General features: G+C 34.4%; 1 protein-coding gene across 2 annotated transcripts in view; it reads left to right on the top strand.

Annotated features, from left to right (window-relative positions):
* TMEM135 (transmembrane protein 135) overlaps positions 1-17272 on the top strand; it is a 242961-nt gene that overhangs the window by 23646 nt on the left and 202043 nt on the right. For both annotated transcript variants that reach the window (XM_003780838.3, XM_023511656.1), the window contains exons 2-4: positions 2799-2926; positions 6211-6303; positions 16313-16346. In XM_003780838.3, the coding sequence (XP_003780886.1) occupies positions 2799-2926; positions 6211-6303; positions 16313-16346 (255 nt within the window). The remainder of the gene's footprint in view (positions 1-2798; positions 2927-6210; positions 6304-16312; positions 16347-17272) is intronic.

Genomic DNA, 17272 nt, shown 5'->3' with positions numbered 1-17272 from the left:
CAGGCATCACAGCTCACAGCAACCTCCACCTCTTGGGTTTAAGTGATTCTCTTGCCTCAGCCTCCCAAGTAGCTGGCACTACAGGCCCCTGTCACAACGCCCGGCTATTTTTATGTTACAGTTGTCATTGTTGTTTTAGCTGGCCCAGGCTGGGTTTGAATCCAGCTTTGGTGTATGTGGCTGGTGCCCTACCCACTGAGCGATGGGTGCCTCAAAAATAATTTTTAATTAATGATCTTTAGAAATTTTCATGGCAAACTTAAGTTCTTCTCATGACACACCAGTTGAAAATCACTGCTATAGCCTGTCTTTTTATCTTCCTCACAGGTTTTTCACAGATAAAAAGTTTAAATTTTAGGAAGTTGAATTTATCAATTTTCCCTTTTATGAATTGTGCTTTTGGTGTGAAGTATAAGAACACTTTGCCTGGCTTTATATCCCTAAGATTTTCTCTAATTTTTTCCCCTGAAACTTTTGTAGTTTTATGCTTTACATTTATGTGTGTGATCCTTTTGAATTAGTTTTTGTGTGAAGTGTGGGACTTAGGTTGAAGTTACTTGTTTTTTTTCTTTTCATGTATAGATGTCCCCTTGCTCCAGCACCATTTGTTGAAAAAACTATCTTTTGGCTCTGCGCCCATAGCCTATAGGATATCTGTGTTGACATGTCCAGTAGACACTTGAAGTGTCGACTTAGAAGTTGGGGGGCAGGTTAGGGTTATATCCTACACTGAATAATAGCTGATGCTGTGGGTCAGAGTACACGCAGACTGAGTAGAGGTCTGACAAAGAAAGGGTAATAAAGGAAATCCCCTTTAGAAATACAAAAGGACAAGGAAGAGAATGCAGTGTCACAGAGACCTTAGAATTCTGTCAGAATTCTCTTTGTCAAGATTCATTTTGGAATGTTGGGTGAAATCTCTCTGCCATCATCACATCACCCCTGATGACTTCCCTAATACCGTGTGTCTGTACAAGTTCCTTCTTCCTCTGGTCTGGCATTCGCCACACTGCATGTTGAAGTTTATTGCTTGTGTGTTTTTCCTTATCAAGATTTCCTGTTCTTGGAAGGCGAGGATTAGGTCTTTTTCATCACTGCTTTTCTAGTCTGTAGCAGTTGAATTAGAATAGGAGATGGTCAGTTTCAGAGGTTTCCTGTGGGTAGAGGAAGATTAGATTGTTGGTGACAGACCTTAGGGAAAGTTACAGTTAGGAGGTGGGAACTGGATGGGGCGGTTCAGTCTTCTGGCTCTCAGGTCCGTTTTGCCCTCTTATGCTTCTTTTCTCGTTCCCTGATTATGTTGTCCTGATCTTTAGTCCTTTTGAGAAACTGTTTTGTCATGGTGGAAAGTGTCCCTTCCCGTGACCCGGCAAGACTCTGCTTCTTTTGCAAATCCCGCTCACGTCTCTGCTTCCGTGGAGCTTCTGCCCACCCCCTGTATTAAACTCTCTAGGCTAAAGTTCCTTGGCCCTTTGTAGTGCGTTGCTAACACTTAATCATTCTTCAGCATCTGTGTATCTTGAGTATGTTATGATTTAGATTGTCTTTTTCCTATAACATTAATAATCTGCTCAGTAAATGCTTAGATTTCATGTCTTGATTTTTGTGTATCATTACTAAATGATGGCAGGGTCACTTTGTTGCTTTGTTTTATTCTAGAGACTTTGCCATTAAATTTAGTTTACCAAATAAAGTCTTCAATCTAAACTTAAGAGCTAAGTCATGAAGACTGATAGGTTGAAATTTTTTATGAAAGATTGCTATAATAAACTTTAGTAATCTTCTGTATTAGAATTTGTTCTTATTTTTATGTTCTGGTAGCACATGTGCCTACTTGTTTTATTATTAGATTCTTAACATTAGATTTTTAGGCCTTTTTTTCACGTACTCCAGGAAGCCAGAAATCTTTTAAATTCTATTATTTACATTGTATATTTCTGCCATTTTTTTGTCATACATTTCTCATGCTTGAATAACTGAATGAGTTTTTCTGGTTTCTGTCACTGAGATCTTTTAGTGATAGTGGACTGATTAAAACCTGTCATGTAGTAGTGTGGTTATAGTATCCCATTTTTATTTGAATTGCAATTTATTTTTTTCCATTTAAAAACATTTCATTTTTTCAGTATAAAACTTTTAAAGGCATTATAAACATTTCCCTCAACATATGGGGTTTACTCATCGTGTGATTTGTGTTGTAATTTCGTGGTGTATATTTTACCCTCAATAAACTGAAGCGTTGGTCAGGCACAGTGGCTCATGCCTGTTATCCCAGTACTTTGGGAGGCCAAGGCAGGAGAATGACTTGAGGCCAAGAGTTTGAAATTGAACTGGGCAATATAGCAAATCCCCATATCTACAAAATAAAAATTTAAGATTAGCCTGGTGTAGCTTGGGGTTGGAGGTTGCACTGAGTTGTGATTGTGCCCCTGTACTCCAGCCTGGCGAACAGAGTGAGACCCTGTCTCAAAAATAAATAAATAAATAAATAAATAAATAAACCAAATTCAAGTATCTTCTTTTCTGTCCTGAAAAGTGTATTTTTGAAGGGGAGGCAGAAAATGCCAGCATTTTTACCTTAACTTTTAACTATATGCTTTTATTCAGCAGCTTCCATATAAGAATAATGTAAGTAGGGCAGTGCCTATGGCTCAAAGGAGTAGGGCACTGGCCCCATATACCAGAGGTGGTGGGTTCAAACCCAGCCCTGGGAAAAAAATGTGAAAAAAAAAAAAAAAAAAGAATAATGTAAGTAAGAAAAATTGGATGATTAAACAAAAAAGGCTTTCTCTTTCCAGATTGCAGCAATTCTCCGGAAACGAAAATTAGACTATTATTTACACAAACTACTCCCTGAGATCCTACAATCTGCTTCATTCCTGACTGCTAATGGGGCCTTGTATATGGCTTTCTTTTGCATATTAAGGTTGGTACTCATAATCATCTCTAGATATTAATAACAGATACCTTTATTGAAATGAAAATGAACATGTTTACCTAAATGCTGTGCGGGTCACTGTCTCTATTATTATTTTTTTTTAATCTTTGAATTAACATTTATCTCAAAGTTTATGAACCCAGGAGCTGTGGGCCTCTTGGCCTCAAGATGTAATATAAACTTCAAATTATTGGTGTGATTACATAGCAAAAAGGCTATAATATATCACACATTTTCTAAGGCCTGTTGTGTATTTACCAAGATGTTGATCAAGATTTCTAAATTTTATTTTTGAGACAGAGTCTCATCATATTGCCCTTGGTAGAGTGCCGTTAGAGTGCTCTAGCATCACAGCTCACAGCAACCTCAAACTCTTGGGCTTAAGTGATTCTCTTGCCTCAGTCTCCCAAGTAGCTAGGACTACAGGTGCCTGCCACAACACCCGCCCTTTTTTTTTTTTTTTTTTTGGTAGTTGTGGTTTAGCAGGCCTGGGCCAGGTTCGAACCCGCCAGCCCTGGTGTATGTGGCTGTTGCCCTAACCACTTAGCTATGGGTGACAAGCCAAGATTTCTTAATTTTTAATTTCATACATCAGGAATTCAAAACAGCTGTCCTTAGTGTAGATTAGGGCCATATGCAGAGAAGAGACTTCAAAAGGACTATAAAATGCATTTATTTATGCACAAAACAATAAGTTAACCCCTGGTTATATCCTACTGCTGGAACTTTTGCTCCTGTGCTGTATGCTTTAAACCTTGTGTAGAATTCACTGTTTTGAGGACTGTGACATGCCTGATATAAATATCATGGATATTACTGTTGAAAACTTAAATTTTTTTAATGTGTCAAGTTAAAATATAATTTCTCAGTATCTTCATATTAGTGCTGTTCAAAGTAGTTCTGCAGCCATATTCTAACTACAAGTAAAAATATAATTTCCAAATATCTTTTATAGATTTTTTTCCCTCAGAATGTTACTATTTATAAGCTTTTTGATTATGCAGAAAATAGTTGATAAGATTTTTATACTACTAAGCAAATCATGACTTTAAATTGGCATGAAAACCTTTGTTAGGAACTGTCTTCACATGCTCTATGAAAATTTTTTAAGACTTATTAATACTCTGAAAATAAAGATATACATAATTAGGTTTTAAAAACTAGCAATAAGTGTCTGTTGCTATTTCAGCATATTTCTTTATCTTCTATGAATCTGTTTAAGTTGTAAAAGGATAAAATACTTATAATTAAAGTAACATCCATGTTCCTTTCACAGTTGATTGAGTCCATTTTTCTTTAACTTTTACATTTAATAACTTAGTAAGTCCTTCCCTCAACATATGGGGTTTACATTAGAGGGAAAACCATCTTCAGTCTCCTCAGCCAGAAGGTTTCTGAATTTATTCAGCTTATCTGCTCTCAAAAGCTTTTCTAGGCTCGGCGCCTATAGCTCAACCGGCTAAGGCGCCAGCCACGTACACCTAAGGTGGCGGGTTCGAATCCCCAGCCCGGACCCACCAAACAACAATGACGGCTGCAACCAAAAAATAGCCGGGCGTTGTGGCGGGCGCCTGTGGTCCCAGCTACTTGGGAGGCAGAGGCAAGAGACTCGCTTGAGCCCAGGAGTTGGAGGTTGCTGTGAGCTGTAATGCCATGGCACTCTACCCAGGGGGACAGCTTGAGGCTCTGTCTCAAAAAAAAAAACCTTTTCTAATCTTTTTAAATCTTAGCTTCAACTAAAATGTTATTTTATCTGTGATTCTTAATTCTTATCTCTGTGTGTATATTATATATATATATTTTTTCTTTTTGAGACAGAATCTCACTATGATGCCCTTGGTAGAGTGCTGTGGCACTCACAGCAACCTCCAACTCTTGGCCTTAAGTGATTTTATTGCCTCAGCCTTCCAAGTAGCTGGGACTACAACCCCCCGCCCAACAACTCCCGGCTATTTTTTGTTGACGTTACAGTTGTCATTGTTGTTTAGCTCACCCTGGCTGGGTTTGAACCTGCCACCCTCACTGTATGTGGCTGACACCATAAGCACTGTGCTGTGGGTGCCAGGCCTGTATATATATATATATATTTTTTTTTTTTTTTCTATAATGCATTATCTAGCAATTGAGCAACTCAGTTCAGATAATTTCTTATAATTTTTACATGCTGCTTCTCCCTTGCTTAGGAACATATTGTTTGAAAGAAAAAAAAAATCCTCCTAACATCTCCAGTTTGTTTTTATTTCCTCTTTAAAAACTCAAGTCACTGATGGTTATTTATAATGTGTGAGGCACTATGAAGATTCCTACTTTCAATGAACATACTCTACTACATGGAAGATGATATATAAAATACTTCAGTAATTGCTATAAGAAAACGTCATCAAGGGTTATAGAACCAAAAAAGAAAGAACATTTGTTGAATGTCTATTATGTGTTAAAAATAGTAATAATTGTAATTACAGTTGACACTTTGTGAGTGCTTAGTGTGTTCAGGGCGATATCTTATGTAGTCCTCATAACAGTTGCATGAGGTAGGTAATATTATTCCTATGTGATCAATAAGGAAACGCAGAACACAGTTTGCATAGCCAGCAGGTTTGAATCCAGGGAATGCCTGAATGAACGTGGCTGACTCAGTGATTAGGAGGAGAGTTGAGATACGCGGTACTCAGCTATTGGAGCAGCCTTAGTGAGCAATGGTGAGGCTGGGGCCCTATGTTGGAGAGGAAGGAACTTGAGAGGTAAATTGTGTATGGAATAATTTAAGGAAATAATATATGGGATAAGGGAGGCAGAAAGTTGAGGCTGACTCTTTTCAATATCAAATGTAAATGGGTAGGTAGTTGTTGATACTGTTAACAGTGAATTTCAGCTGGTAAGCTATGGCACGCTGGTATGCCCTGAGGGGATCTTAGGTGTGCTGTGAAATTTTTTAAATATCATTAATTATTTTTGAAAGAAGTTTAAAGCATAGTAAGTATATTCTTGTTTTTACTCTTTGTTTGGATCAACCTAAGTGTGCCATGGAAGCTTAACTAAAGGTACAAGTGTGCTGTGAGATAAAAGAGGTTGCAAAGCACTGACCTGGCATAGCAGAGGCAGGACGAGTTCGTGCGGATGGGGCGAAGAAGTAGGAAGCTTAGCTTTGGACATGCTGTATTTGAGGCACTGTGGGACATTTAGAGGGTAGGCTGAGAGGGGAAACTTCTATTCATCAAAACCTAAATAAGCAACTAGGAATTTCAAATAAAAATTCCAAATTTGAATTTCAGGAAGATACTTGGAAAATTCTACTCATGGACTCCTGGCTTTGGTGCCGCTTTGCCAGCATCTTATGTGGCCATTCTAATTGAAAGAAAAAGCAGGTAAAATTTTATGTATCTGTTTGATAGAATTGGTTACTTGTCCCCTACCCCAACTATAATTTTTTTTTTTTTTGCTTATTATTTACTGTAGTCCAATGATGGGAAAATAGTAGGTATATTTTTTCAGTTTTACAAATATTTTTGACTGAAAATTAATTTTATATTAATATTATTCTTTGTATATGTATTAGGTTTAGAAAAATGTGAAGATGGACATCATAGAGCAATAATACTCAGTCTGTGTTTACTAAAAAATTAGAGGTTTCTATGCTGTGACCTGGTATGTGCAGTTTCTAAGGAAAGATCTTTTCCATACCTACAATATCATTTTTATATATTATACCCAAGAAAATTAATAATAGTTCTATTATTATCTAGATCTATACTTTGCTATAAGCTCACTGAGTGACCTCAGTTAAATCTGTTATTATTTATAAAGGATCTTGTCTTTAAAAAATATTTTCCTTTTATCAACCTGAGATTTTCTGTGTGAATTAATAAGATTTCTACAAAATGTTATAAACTTACATAAACTGTTCAGTCATGTAAACAGGTGAAGTTGAAGCTTTGGCATAAGAAAATATTTGCCATCTCCTGAATGGTTATTTTTAATTGCTCAGAAATTTATCTACCTTGGTCCCAGAGAAGCAAGAGGAGGAGATGTTTACTGTTTGGTTTATGAAAATGGTTATTGTAGTCATTGATCTCTGAGTAAGAGTATGAATAGATCTTATCAGGTAACCAAATATTTACTTAAACTACCTGAAGTTGCTTTTAATGCACTTTTTATTTTTATGTTTTTGAGGCAGAGCCTTAAGCTGTCGCCCTGGGTAGAGTGCTGTGGCGTCACAGCTCACAGCAATCTCCAACTCTTGGGCTTAGGTGATACTGAGCAACTTTTCATATAGTTTTTAGCCATTTGTATATCTTCTTTTGAGAAATGTCTTCAGATCATTTGTCCATTGTTTAATTGGGTTATTTATATTTTAATTATTGCGGTGTGAGCATTTAGATGTTCTAGATACAAGTCCCTTACCAGATAAATAATTTGCAATTATTTTCTCCTGTTTAGCATGTTATCTTTTCACTTTCTTGGTCTTGACCTTTGAAGTACAAAGGCTTTTAGTTTCGATGAAGTCCAGTTTATCTGTTTTATTCTTTTGTTGATTGTGTTTGTGGTGTCAATATTTAAAGAACTATTACCAACACATAGATTTAGCCTAGTGTTTTCTTTTGAAAGTTTTATAGTTTAACCTCTTAGATTTAGGTCTTTCATCTATTTTGAGTTAATATTTAGCGTGAGGTGGGGATATTATGTTTTTACTTTCATTTTATACGTGTTTGTTGCTATGACATATAATTACAATTGAGTTTTGTGTGTTTACCTTGACTCCTGTGATCTTGATGACTTCTCTTACCAGTTAAAGTTTTTGGTGCATTCCTTGAGATGTTTTGCGTAGATAATTATGTTATCTGCAAATAGGGACAGTTTTTTTTTCTAATCTGTATGTCCTTTTTTCTTTTTCTTGCCTTATTGTGCTGGTATGTCTTTGCCTTGTTTCTGATCTTAGGGAGAGTCATTCAGCCTTTCATTAAGTATAATGTCAAACTTAAAGTATTAATGTTACCTGTATGATTTTTAAAATATGCTTTTTTTCAGGTTTAGGAAGCTTACATTTGTTTCTAGTTTGATAAGAACCTTTATCATGAATATGATATTTTGTTAGATGTCTCCTCTGTGTCAGTTGCGATCAGGTGATTTTTCTTCTTTAGCTTATTCTTAGTGTTCTTTTAATATCAGTTAGGTCAAGGTCATTGATAATATTGTTTATCTACAAGTGGGTTTCTCAGCCTTGGCACTGTTGACACTTTTGTGCCAGGTCATTCTTCATTGGGAAGGCTGTTTTATACATTGTGCCCATCCATGCTGTTAGGACTGTCTTCCCCTCCTCACCAACTGAGACAAGCAAAAAATATCTCTAGATGTTGCCAAATGTATCTAAGAGACAAATCTTAAAGTACTTCTTGAGTACTACTAAATTTATATCTTTACTAATTTTTTTGGTCTAGTTTTATTATTTGTTGAGAGAAAAGTTAAAATCTCCAACTATGGCTCTGGAATTGTCTATTTCACTATTTAATGTTGTCAATTTCTATGAAGCATCTATTGGTAATTAACATTTGTAATAACCATTTCTTCATGATGATTGAACCTTTATCAGTATGAAATGCCCTTCTCTAATTCAGATAATACTCTTTGTACTGAAGTCTGTTTTTATTGATGTAGCTGTCTGGCTTTCCCAGGCTTACTGTTTGCATAGTCTATATTTTTCTCTGTAATTTCAAGTACTTGTGTCTTTAAATTTAAAGTATGTTTTTAGCAGATAGCATACAGTTGGGTCATTTTTTTTTATATCTATTCTTCTAGTTTTTGCTTTTTAATTAGGTTATTTGGTTCATTAATATTTGTTGTGTTGATTGATATGGCTAGATTAGATCTACCATTTTATTATTTTTTGTTTTTCATTTTTATGTTCCTACTTCCTTTCCATTATTTAGAATTTTTTTTTAAGAATTCCATCTTAACTTTTTTTCTTTCTTTTAGTGTTTGATCTGTGGAATACTGTATGCATCTTTAGTGTTATAGCTTTTTGGTGTTAATATTTTACTACCTTGCAACGCGTAGAAAGCTGACTAGGTCTATCTTAAAGGGTGCTTACCATTGGATCTGTGTGTGTGTGTGTGTGTGTTTTTTACTATTAACATTAGCTCAAATACAATAATACCAAAATAAAAATATTACTGATTTTAAAAATAATAACTTTTTCCAAGGGTGTCCAACCTTTTGGCTTCTCTGTGCCACATTGGAAGAAGAGTTGTCTAGAGACACACATTAAAAATACAAGTACTAACAAAAGCTGATGAGCAAAAATTAAGTCTGTGCATAATTTTTGTGATATCTGCCATCACAGATAAGCAAAAAAGTCCTTACATAATCTGCATGTGGCCCGTGGCCTGGGTTGAACACCCCTGTAGGGCCTAAAGAGAAGTTTCCTTAAAGTGAGGTAATAACATGGATTTGGGCTGGTAGTTTTTCTATTTTATTTTCACTTTGGATAGGTGAATGAGTTTTTTCTTTAAAGCTTTTCTACTTAACTTCTCATAAGTGAGCCTTTGCAGTATTGTTTCTTTCTTAGACACTGGTTGTTAACAGGACAATTGTTGGTGTTACAGAGTATGACTCATTTTAAATAACTGAAGTGTTTTAAAGACTTGCTCAAAATTCTAAGTCCAGCTTTATTTAGCTTCTTTTTAACTGGCATTACATGTTTGCGGAATAAAAATTGATCCTTCTCTTGATTTGATTTTTTGTAATTGAACTCTTGGTGGTGTATGTTGATTTATTTCTCTTGTTTCTTAGGTGATGCAGTGAACAGTTCTGAGAGATAGTTCTATAGTTCTTTCTGTTGAGAGGTCTATGTGTATGCATATCAACCACAAATTCTGGTTGGGTGTAATTAAAACCTTGAAGTTTTATTAAATAGTGTTGTTCAGAAGCTAGTGACATTTTTAAGAAGAAAATTTCAGGGAGGGGTTTTGGAGTTAAGCTTTAAAACAGAGAAAGGCAAATATTTTTGCTTTATCTTTTTACAAATCGTCTTATAGTATCTTGTTTTAAGTAAACTTCTGATCTGTGTATATCTGGAACTGTGCAAGAGTTAACTTAGTAGCCTAATTTGGTCTGAAAAAAGTATTCTTTATTTACTACAAATTTATATTAAGATTTCATTAAATATCAAAATCCATTAATAGATTATAAGTAATTTACAAAGGTTGAAGTTATATATATTTAGAGATTATTGTATCTAGTGCCCCAAATGAAGCATATTAGTATTATAGTTTTTATTTTATAAGAGAAAGGAATTTATAATTATGCCTTAGGTCACAGAAGAAATCAATAATATACCAGTGGAGATAGCCAGTATGCACCTGGAAATAAGAGCCTAGATTCAGGATAAAGATGATAAGCAGAAAAATAAAATTGGAAGATTCCTTCTTATAGGTGGCTGTTGAAACTATGGGAGTAGACTGGAGTGTGGAAACCCAGGATAAAGAGGTCTGAGGTTGAAAGTTGGGAAATCGTAGCATTTATGGAGCCAGCTGTCAGTTGAATGTCTGTAGTTCAATTGTTTTTTTCCATTAGTATCTGTAATATCTATTAATATGTTGGAAAGAATAGAACGAGCATATTTTGGATTACTAGCAGGCTTTTCCCTCCAAATACTGGTAGTCCTAATTTTTTTTTTTTTGGTAGTCCTAATTTTTAATCCTCTAAAACTGTATTTAATAGTGAAATATTTACTCTGAGGTTTTGTGCTTAGATGTCTCATAAGTACACATAATGATGTGTACACATATCATTGTGTACACATATCATTATGTACACAGCAATATGTATCTCTAATCTGTCTACCTGGATGTAGATACAGATACATAGATCTGTCTGTATCTATAAATGCATCTTCATCTAAATTAACTTATCACTTTTTCTTCCTTAAAATTTTTTCTCTCTCTAATCCATCCATGAATCCCTCCCACCTCCCTTCCCATGAATATGCTTTGCCTGCTAGTTTCTGACACCTAGTAAGAGGACAGCTTACTTAAATCTTAATCGCATCACTGTGGGTTGCTGAGAAAGCTTTGAAGTTGTTTCCAGGGTTGCTTAAAAAATTTGTGCCACAAAGAGCTGTGATCATAGTAACTCAGCGGGAAGCACTGGTAACATCTAGTTTATCTGTAGGAGGGCTGTTAAGAACTAGTCTTCTCTTTTCTTTTTCTAGGAAGTGCTTTGTGGTTTAGAAAGATGTTCTGATAGATTTTGTTTTGTAAAACCGCTTTGTTACTTTGTATTAGTTTAGATAATTTAAAAGTTGCAGTGTGCTCAAACATGAATTAAAATATCAAAAACTGCACAGTTACCCAAAACATATTCATAGATTGAGTTATTACATTATGCTGTAGTGGTTAAGAAATTCCTAACCAGACATGACCAAAATGAATGAACTGTATAATGTGAATCAAAGAATACCATGAATTTGGTCCTAAAATCTTCAAGTTTCAGTAACATGTTATCTTAATAATCTTCTGAAAAGTTTACTCTGTATTATGTACTGTATATAATAGAATATGATTATAGATTCTTGCTCTAGACTGAAAGCTTATCTTGTTCATTTCTATGCATTAAAGAAGTATTTTTTATACTCTTCTAAAACACTCTGACAGATTAAAATCTATTATATCTTGAAGGATTTTCTGAGATGATTGAATAGAATTTCTTAGCAAATCATTATAATATTTAGAATTATCACTTTATCTTTTATCTTTCTCCTTATTTATAGAATATGCAATTATTTTTACATGTTTGTTTAGAATACATAAATATTTAGAATTTAGATGTCACATTGTTCCTACTGTACTCCCCAGTGACCTCAGTTGTGAAATGTATTACATAGTGTCATTCAAAATTTTGAGGTTAGCTGAAGAATACACTACAGTTTCCAGAAAAAAAACATTTTTATCTAATTAGAACTGATAATGTTGTTAGAATATAATAATGCTTAGAATTCCCACATGATGTGAGGTGTGAGGATACTTTTTGATCTACTAAAATGTTACAGAAAATTTAATTGTTTTAATGTTTTCCTATAGGAATGATGGTACTCTGATTACACAGTTCTTATAGAAGTGATTCTAATGTTTTTTAAGGTAATACCCCTAGTGATGGAAACTCCCTTAAGTTTTATATGAAAGTTTCAGAGATTCAACCCCTTCCCCTATGAACGCCCCTGCCCCCCAAATAAGAAGCAACAACAAAAAGGCTTATTGATGGTTTAAGGAACTACTGGGCAGCTTATTCAACCGGCTCCCCCAGCCTTCCACTCTAGTGCTTTTCTGCAGAATGGGAGAACAGTATGTGTGTAGCAGAATCTCCTGTGAAGTTTAAAAAGTTGCTTATTGTACTTAATTGGTTTCAGCCAACCCCTTCTGTTGGGCTAGACTATGCCATCATCTCTACTAAATGGCACTACCTCCTTCCCTATCACTGCTGTAGCTATTTACTTATTTAGTAATTAATTAATTAGAGACGTGGTCTTCCTATGTTGCCCAGGCTGAACTCCAGCTCCTGGGCTCAAGTGATCCTCCCACCTTAGCCTCTCCAGAAGCTCTCACTACAGGCGAGTGTCACTTGTTACAGCAATGTTTTTATACATAACTTGGTTTCCATAGATTTACTCACTAGGAAGGGAGTGGCCTGTTTGTCTTCAGATTTAGGCTAGATGTAATCAGGTGTTAAATAATAAAATGGCACTTAATTAACTTCTCAGTTTAACATAACTGGAGAAGTGACAAAATAAATCCTTGTTCTGTTGTGGCACAGCTACAAAGTTGACATCAAATGAACAGAAGATGAAGGAATTACACAAAGGAAATCCTACCAAAAAGAGGGTGACCCTGTAATCCAGCATATTATGCCCTCCACAGATAATGTCCTCTCATTCTTGAGGCTATTAGCTTTGGGTTGGAATTCAGAAAAAGCTGGGAAGGAGACGATTTTGGAAAGGATAAATTGAAACTTGAGATGAGAATTGGACATAATCTAGTAACAATACATCCTCTGCCTTTTCACAATAGTAAAAGTATGTGGAGGGTTTAGTTATCCTCAAATCATAGAAGGCTGTTAGGACACCATATGAAGCAAGTCAGTAAATTGCAAAGTTTAAAGGTCATTTAATAGCACAAAGATTTTTTACTGTGCTGTGCATTGGACAGAACCCAAAACTGGAATCAGAGGAACTAACTCCAGCTTATCTTTTTGCTATTTTTTATATTTTTAAGGAAAGTACTTAACTTCCATGATTTTTGGTCTTCAATAGAGTAAGATAATATGCAGGACTATTGGGAAGATTAAATTTGACTTCATAATATTTATTTGCCTTGTATAAGGTAATTTGATCACTTCTTTGCTTGCTAAAAAACTGGTATCAACAATTGGCCCTCTCTCCTTTTAGTGTCTATTTTTGGTGATTGTATGTTTATAATATGCTCCTTTTTACAAGACTATGTTCCTAGAAACATCTTTATAGTTATATGTCTAGTAATTCCAGGCTCATTTGTTTAGTACTTCTTAGATGTCAGGTTCATGGAAATTTAAAGGTAAACAAGATAATCTTTGCCCTGTGGTTGAAAAGATAAACAGTTTTATTATCAGGTAGATAGGAGCTTTTTTTTTTTTTTTTATTAAATCATAGCTGTGCACCTTAATGCAATCATGGGGTACAATATGCTGGTTTTATACACCATTTGAAATATTTTCATCAAACTGGTTAACATAGCATTCAAAGATGAGAGCTATTGAAACTGTATCTGCATTACTATTGAATATTATAGAATTAGATTCATGGAACAAATGTTTAAAAAATATAAGTTGAATATTCATAATCCAAAATATTTTAAAATCTGAAACATTTTGAGTACCAGCATGACTCCACAAGTGGAAAATTATACACATAACTACCTCTGCTTAACATAAACTTTATTTCATGCACAAAATTATTAACAATTTTCTATAAAATTACCTTGAGCTTGTTATATAGGGTGTATAAGAAACCTAAGTGAATTTCCTATTTAGAGTTGAGTCCCTTCCCTAATATATCTCCTGTATATGCAAGTGTTATAAAGTCCAGAAATACTCCAATGCTGAAACATTGTGATCTCAAGCATTTTGAATAAGGGAGAGTCAGCCTGAAGCTTCATATTTTAGTTTACTTTGTATTGAAATGTATCGTCAGGCTCTAACACTGAAAGTACAGAAATATTTTTATTATGCAATTTGTGATTAATGATATATATTTTTCTTAATATATAACCAATTTTTGGCAAAAATGGCTATCACTTGAGAAGCACTATTCTTTCTTCTCTGTATGTGTGATTCTTGGATATTAATATTACCCTAAGTTTTCTTTATATCAAAGAAGTAATATTAGAATATCCTTGATTTAGAATTTGCTAAGGAACTAATAAGATTGGTAAGGATTAGTAAGGACAATTTGAATCTGTATGTAGAAATCATAGAAAATAAGATGTAACAGAGACCTTATTAGTCATCCTGCCAGGGAGTTTTAAATCTTTTTGTGAGGAGCAGGAGGGTTCTATTGTACTGCTGGAATGAATTAGCATATATTGAAGATGGAAATTGCCTGGGGGGGGGGTTGGCAGTGTGGGTTCTAGATTATCTTCTACTTTTCATCAGAGTCCAATATTATATTTTATGTATTGGTAATACATGTACATTTTTCCTTTAAATAATTTTTATGTTTTAAAAATGTAAGTAGATAACTAGTCCCATTCTTTTTAATGACAAAATTACAGAATATGAGAGAATTAAAGTTTACTGGAACTCTGATTTTTTAACTTCACTTGAGTACTGTTTAGTTAAATCATAGTGCCTCCATGTGGCTTTGGGAATAGTAAAAATCTTAGTAAGCTATTATAAATAATGAATTTTCTAGGCTATATAGAAGTCTTACATCAAGATTTCATTGAAAATATTGTAATAATATATAGAAGTCTTACATCAAGATTCATTGAAAATATTATAATAATATTAAGAACCAGCATGGTATTTAAATGGAAGTAAGGCTTGGTGCCTGTAGCCCAAGCGGTTAAGGCACCAGTCACCTACACCAGAGTTGGCAGGTTCAAATCCAGCTGGGCCTGCCAAATAATAACTACAACCAAAAAATTGCCAGGCATTGTGGTGGGTGCTTGTAGCCCAAGCAGTTAAGGCACCAGCCACCTACACCAGAGTTGGTGGGTTCAAATCCAGCTGGGCCTGCCAAATACTAACTACAACCAAAAAATTGCTGGGCATTGTGGTGGGTGCCTGTAGACCAAGCTACTTGGGAGGCTGAGGCAGGAGAATCACTTAGGCCCAGGAGTTGGAGGTTGCTGTGAGCTATGACACCATGGCACTCTACCCATGGTGACAGCTTGAGGCCTTGTCTGAAAAAAAAAAAAAAAAAGAGAAAGTGATTTGATATTGGTACCAGTTTTATATATATAGTAGTTTTTCTTTGAATACTTAAAGACGTTCATAATTAGAATTCAAATAACTTTTTGTAATTTTCAGAGTTTGTTATTTGAACTCTGCCCTTGAACTCTTAAAACAAGTTAAAGATCTTTTTCCTAGAGAATAGGATATAGTTCATTGATTTTTCTTATGCAGTGTAAATTAAATAAACTGACGAAGGGCAGAAAATGGTTGTTATCTTCAGTTGTTTACCTGAATCACCTTAAGTTAAGTTTGGTAAATGTGCAGTTTTTTGGTTAAGGTAGTGTTTACAGAACATACTTTGTTGGCATTAGAGAGTTTCCTTAGTGCCTGACCTCTCACTTAACAATGAAATAATACCGAGGTGATTAGGTATGATTTGTAATGACGTCTAATGAACAATTGTGTGTGAAATAGAAAGCCTGATTTTCTTTTGCAATTAATTTTTATTTGGTCAGAATTATTGTGGACTTGATTTTTTTGCAAGATAAATTAGAATTCTTTATTGTAAAATTTAGAATTCTCTAATGTAGACTAGCAACAAATTATACTACTCTTTGTATCATAACTAACGAGACAATAGTAATTTAAATAGTTTAATGATCACTAAGCAGAATATTTAATCACTGTGAAACAGTATGATTTACAGAATATACTGGGTGTCTGTGAAGTGTGTGTGCAATTCAATTGCACATAAGCTTTATGACACCCTGTACTTAGATCCAACTAGTATTAGGGCATTAAGAACTTAACTCAGCAAAATTTACCTATTTTTCTAAGATGGCAGTATATTTTCTAGTTCCTGATAATTTTTTTCATAGAATTCTTATAAATGATAATGTGATAATTAAGTCAAATTGAAGCTTAATCTTACTCTTTTTCTTAACTTATTTACAGGAGAGGGCTGCTCACAATTTATATGGCCAACTTGGTAAGTAATTCTTTTTTTTAGTCTTTGAAGTTTTTTCCATGTACTTTATCTTTTCTTAAATCACATTTTCTTATTACAAGAAAGGAAAGCCACTTGAATTTGAGAAATGTTTCTGTCACTGTTTTTTTTTTTTTTTTTAAGCTGAGGTCTCTCTTTCTGAAATCTGTCATTATTTTAACACATTAACTACCACACTAGGAAAAAAAAAAACACCCAAATTTTTCTTGGAGTCTCAGTGTTTTATTGGGTCAAGATAGATCAAGAGAAGTGTGAGTTATAGACACGGTGCACATAAAGTTTGTTTAAACTGTTGAGTGAAGTCATAGTAGAAATAATAATGTGTGAAAGGACTGAAAGATGAATTATAGGGTACTATACTCATAGGTGGGAGCCAGAATAGTAGCACCAAACTCTTTTGAGTAGGAGGAGTTGAGTCGGAGAAAAGTGGTTCTAAGTCTTTATGAGTCATAGATTTCTTTGAGAATCTGATGACAGATACGGATGTTCTTCATAGAAAACTGGAACAACACTCAGCTTTTCATTACAATTTCAGAGGTTTCATGCATGACCAATTAAGGAAGGCTAGTAGGGCATGCCAGCAGGTAAATTTTTAACCCTGCACAAAACTAAGTATTCTAAGTTTCACTGTAATGAAACAAATTTCAGGATAGCAGGAGAACAGAGGCTAGTTAAAGGCTTTCTTTTTGTCTTTATTCTTCTCGAAAGAATTACTAGAATGTAAAATTCTAAGCTCTTAAAAGGATGGGGCCTGGCATGTAGTAGAGACTTGATAAATATTTGTTGAATTTCAGTTGTTTTTAAGATTTGCCTTTAAATAGTTTATTTTTGGTATGTTAGGTTCACTAGGGTGACTAATTATAAGACTTATTTATATTTAGTTTCATCAGTACTCTTTTTTTTTTTTT

This window comes from Otolemur garnettii, unplaced genomic scaffold, assembly GCF_000181295.1.
Source record: "Otolemur garnettii isolate 467f Iridium unplaced genomic scaffold, OtoGar3 scaffold00001, whole genome shotgun sequence".
NCBI lineage: Eukaryota > Metazoa > Chordata > Mammalia > Primates > Galagidae > Otolemur > Otolemur garnettii.
This window is presented reverse-complemented; position numbering and strand designations above follow the sequence as displayed.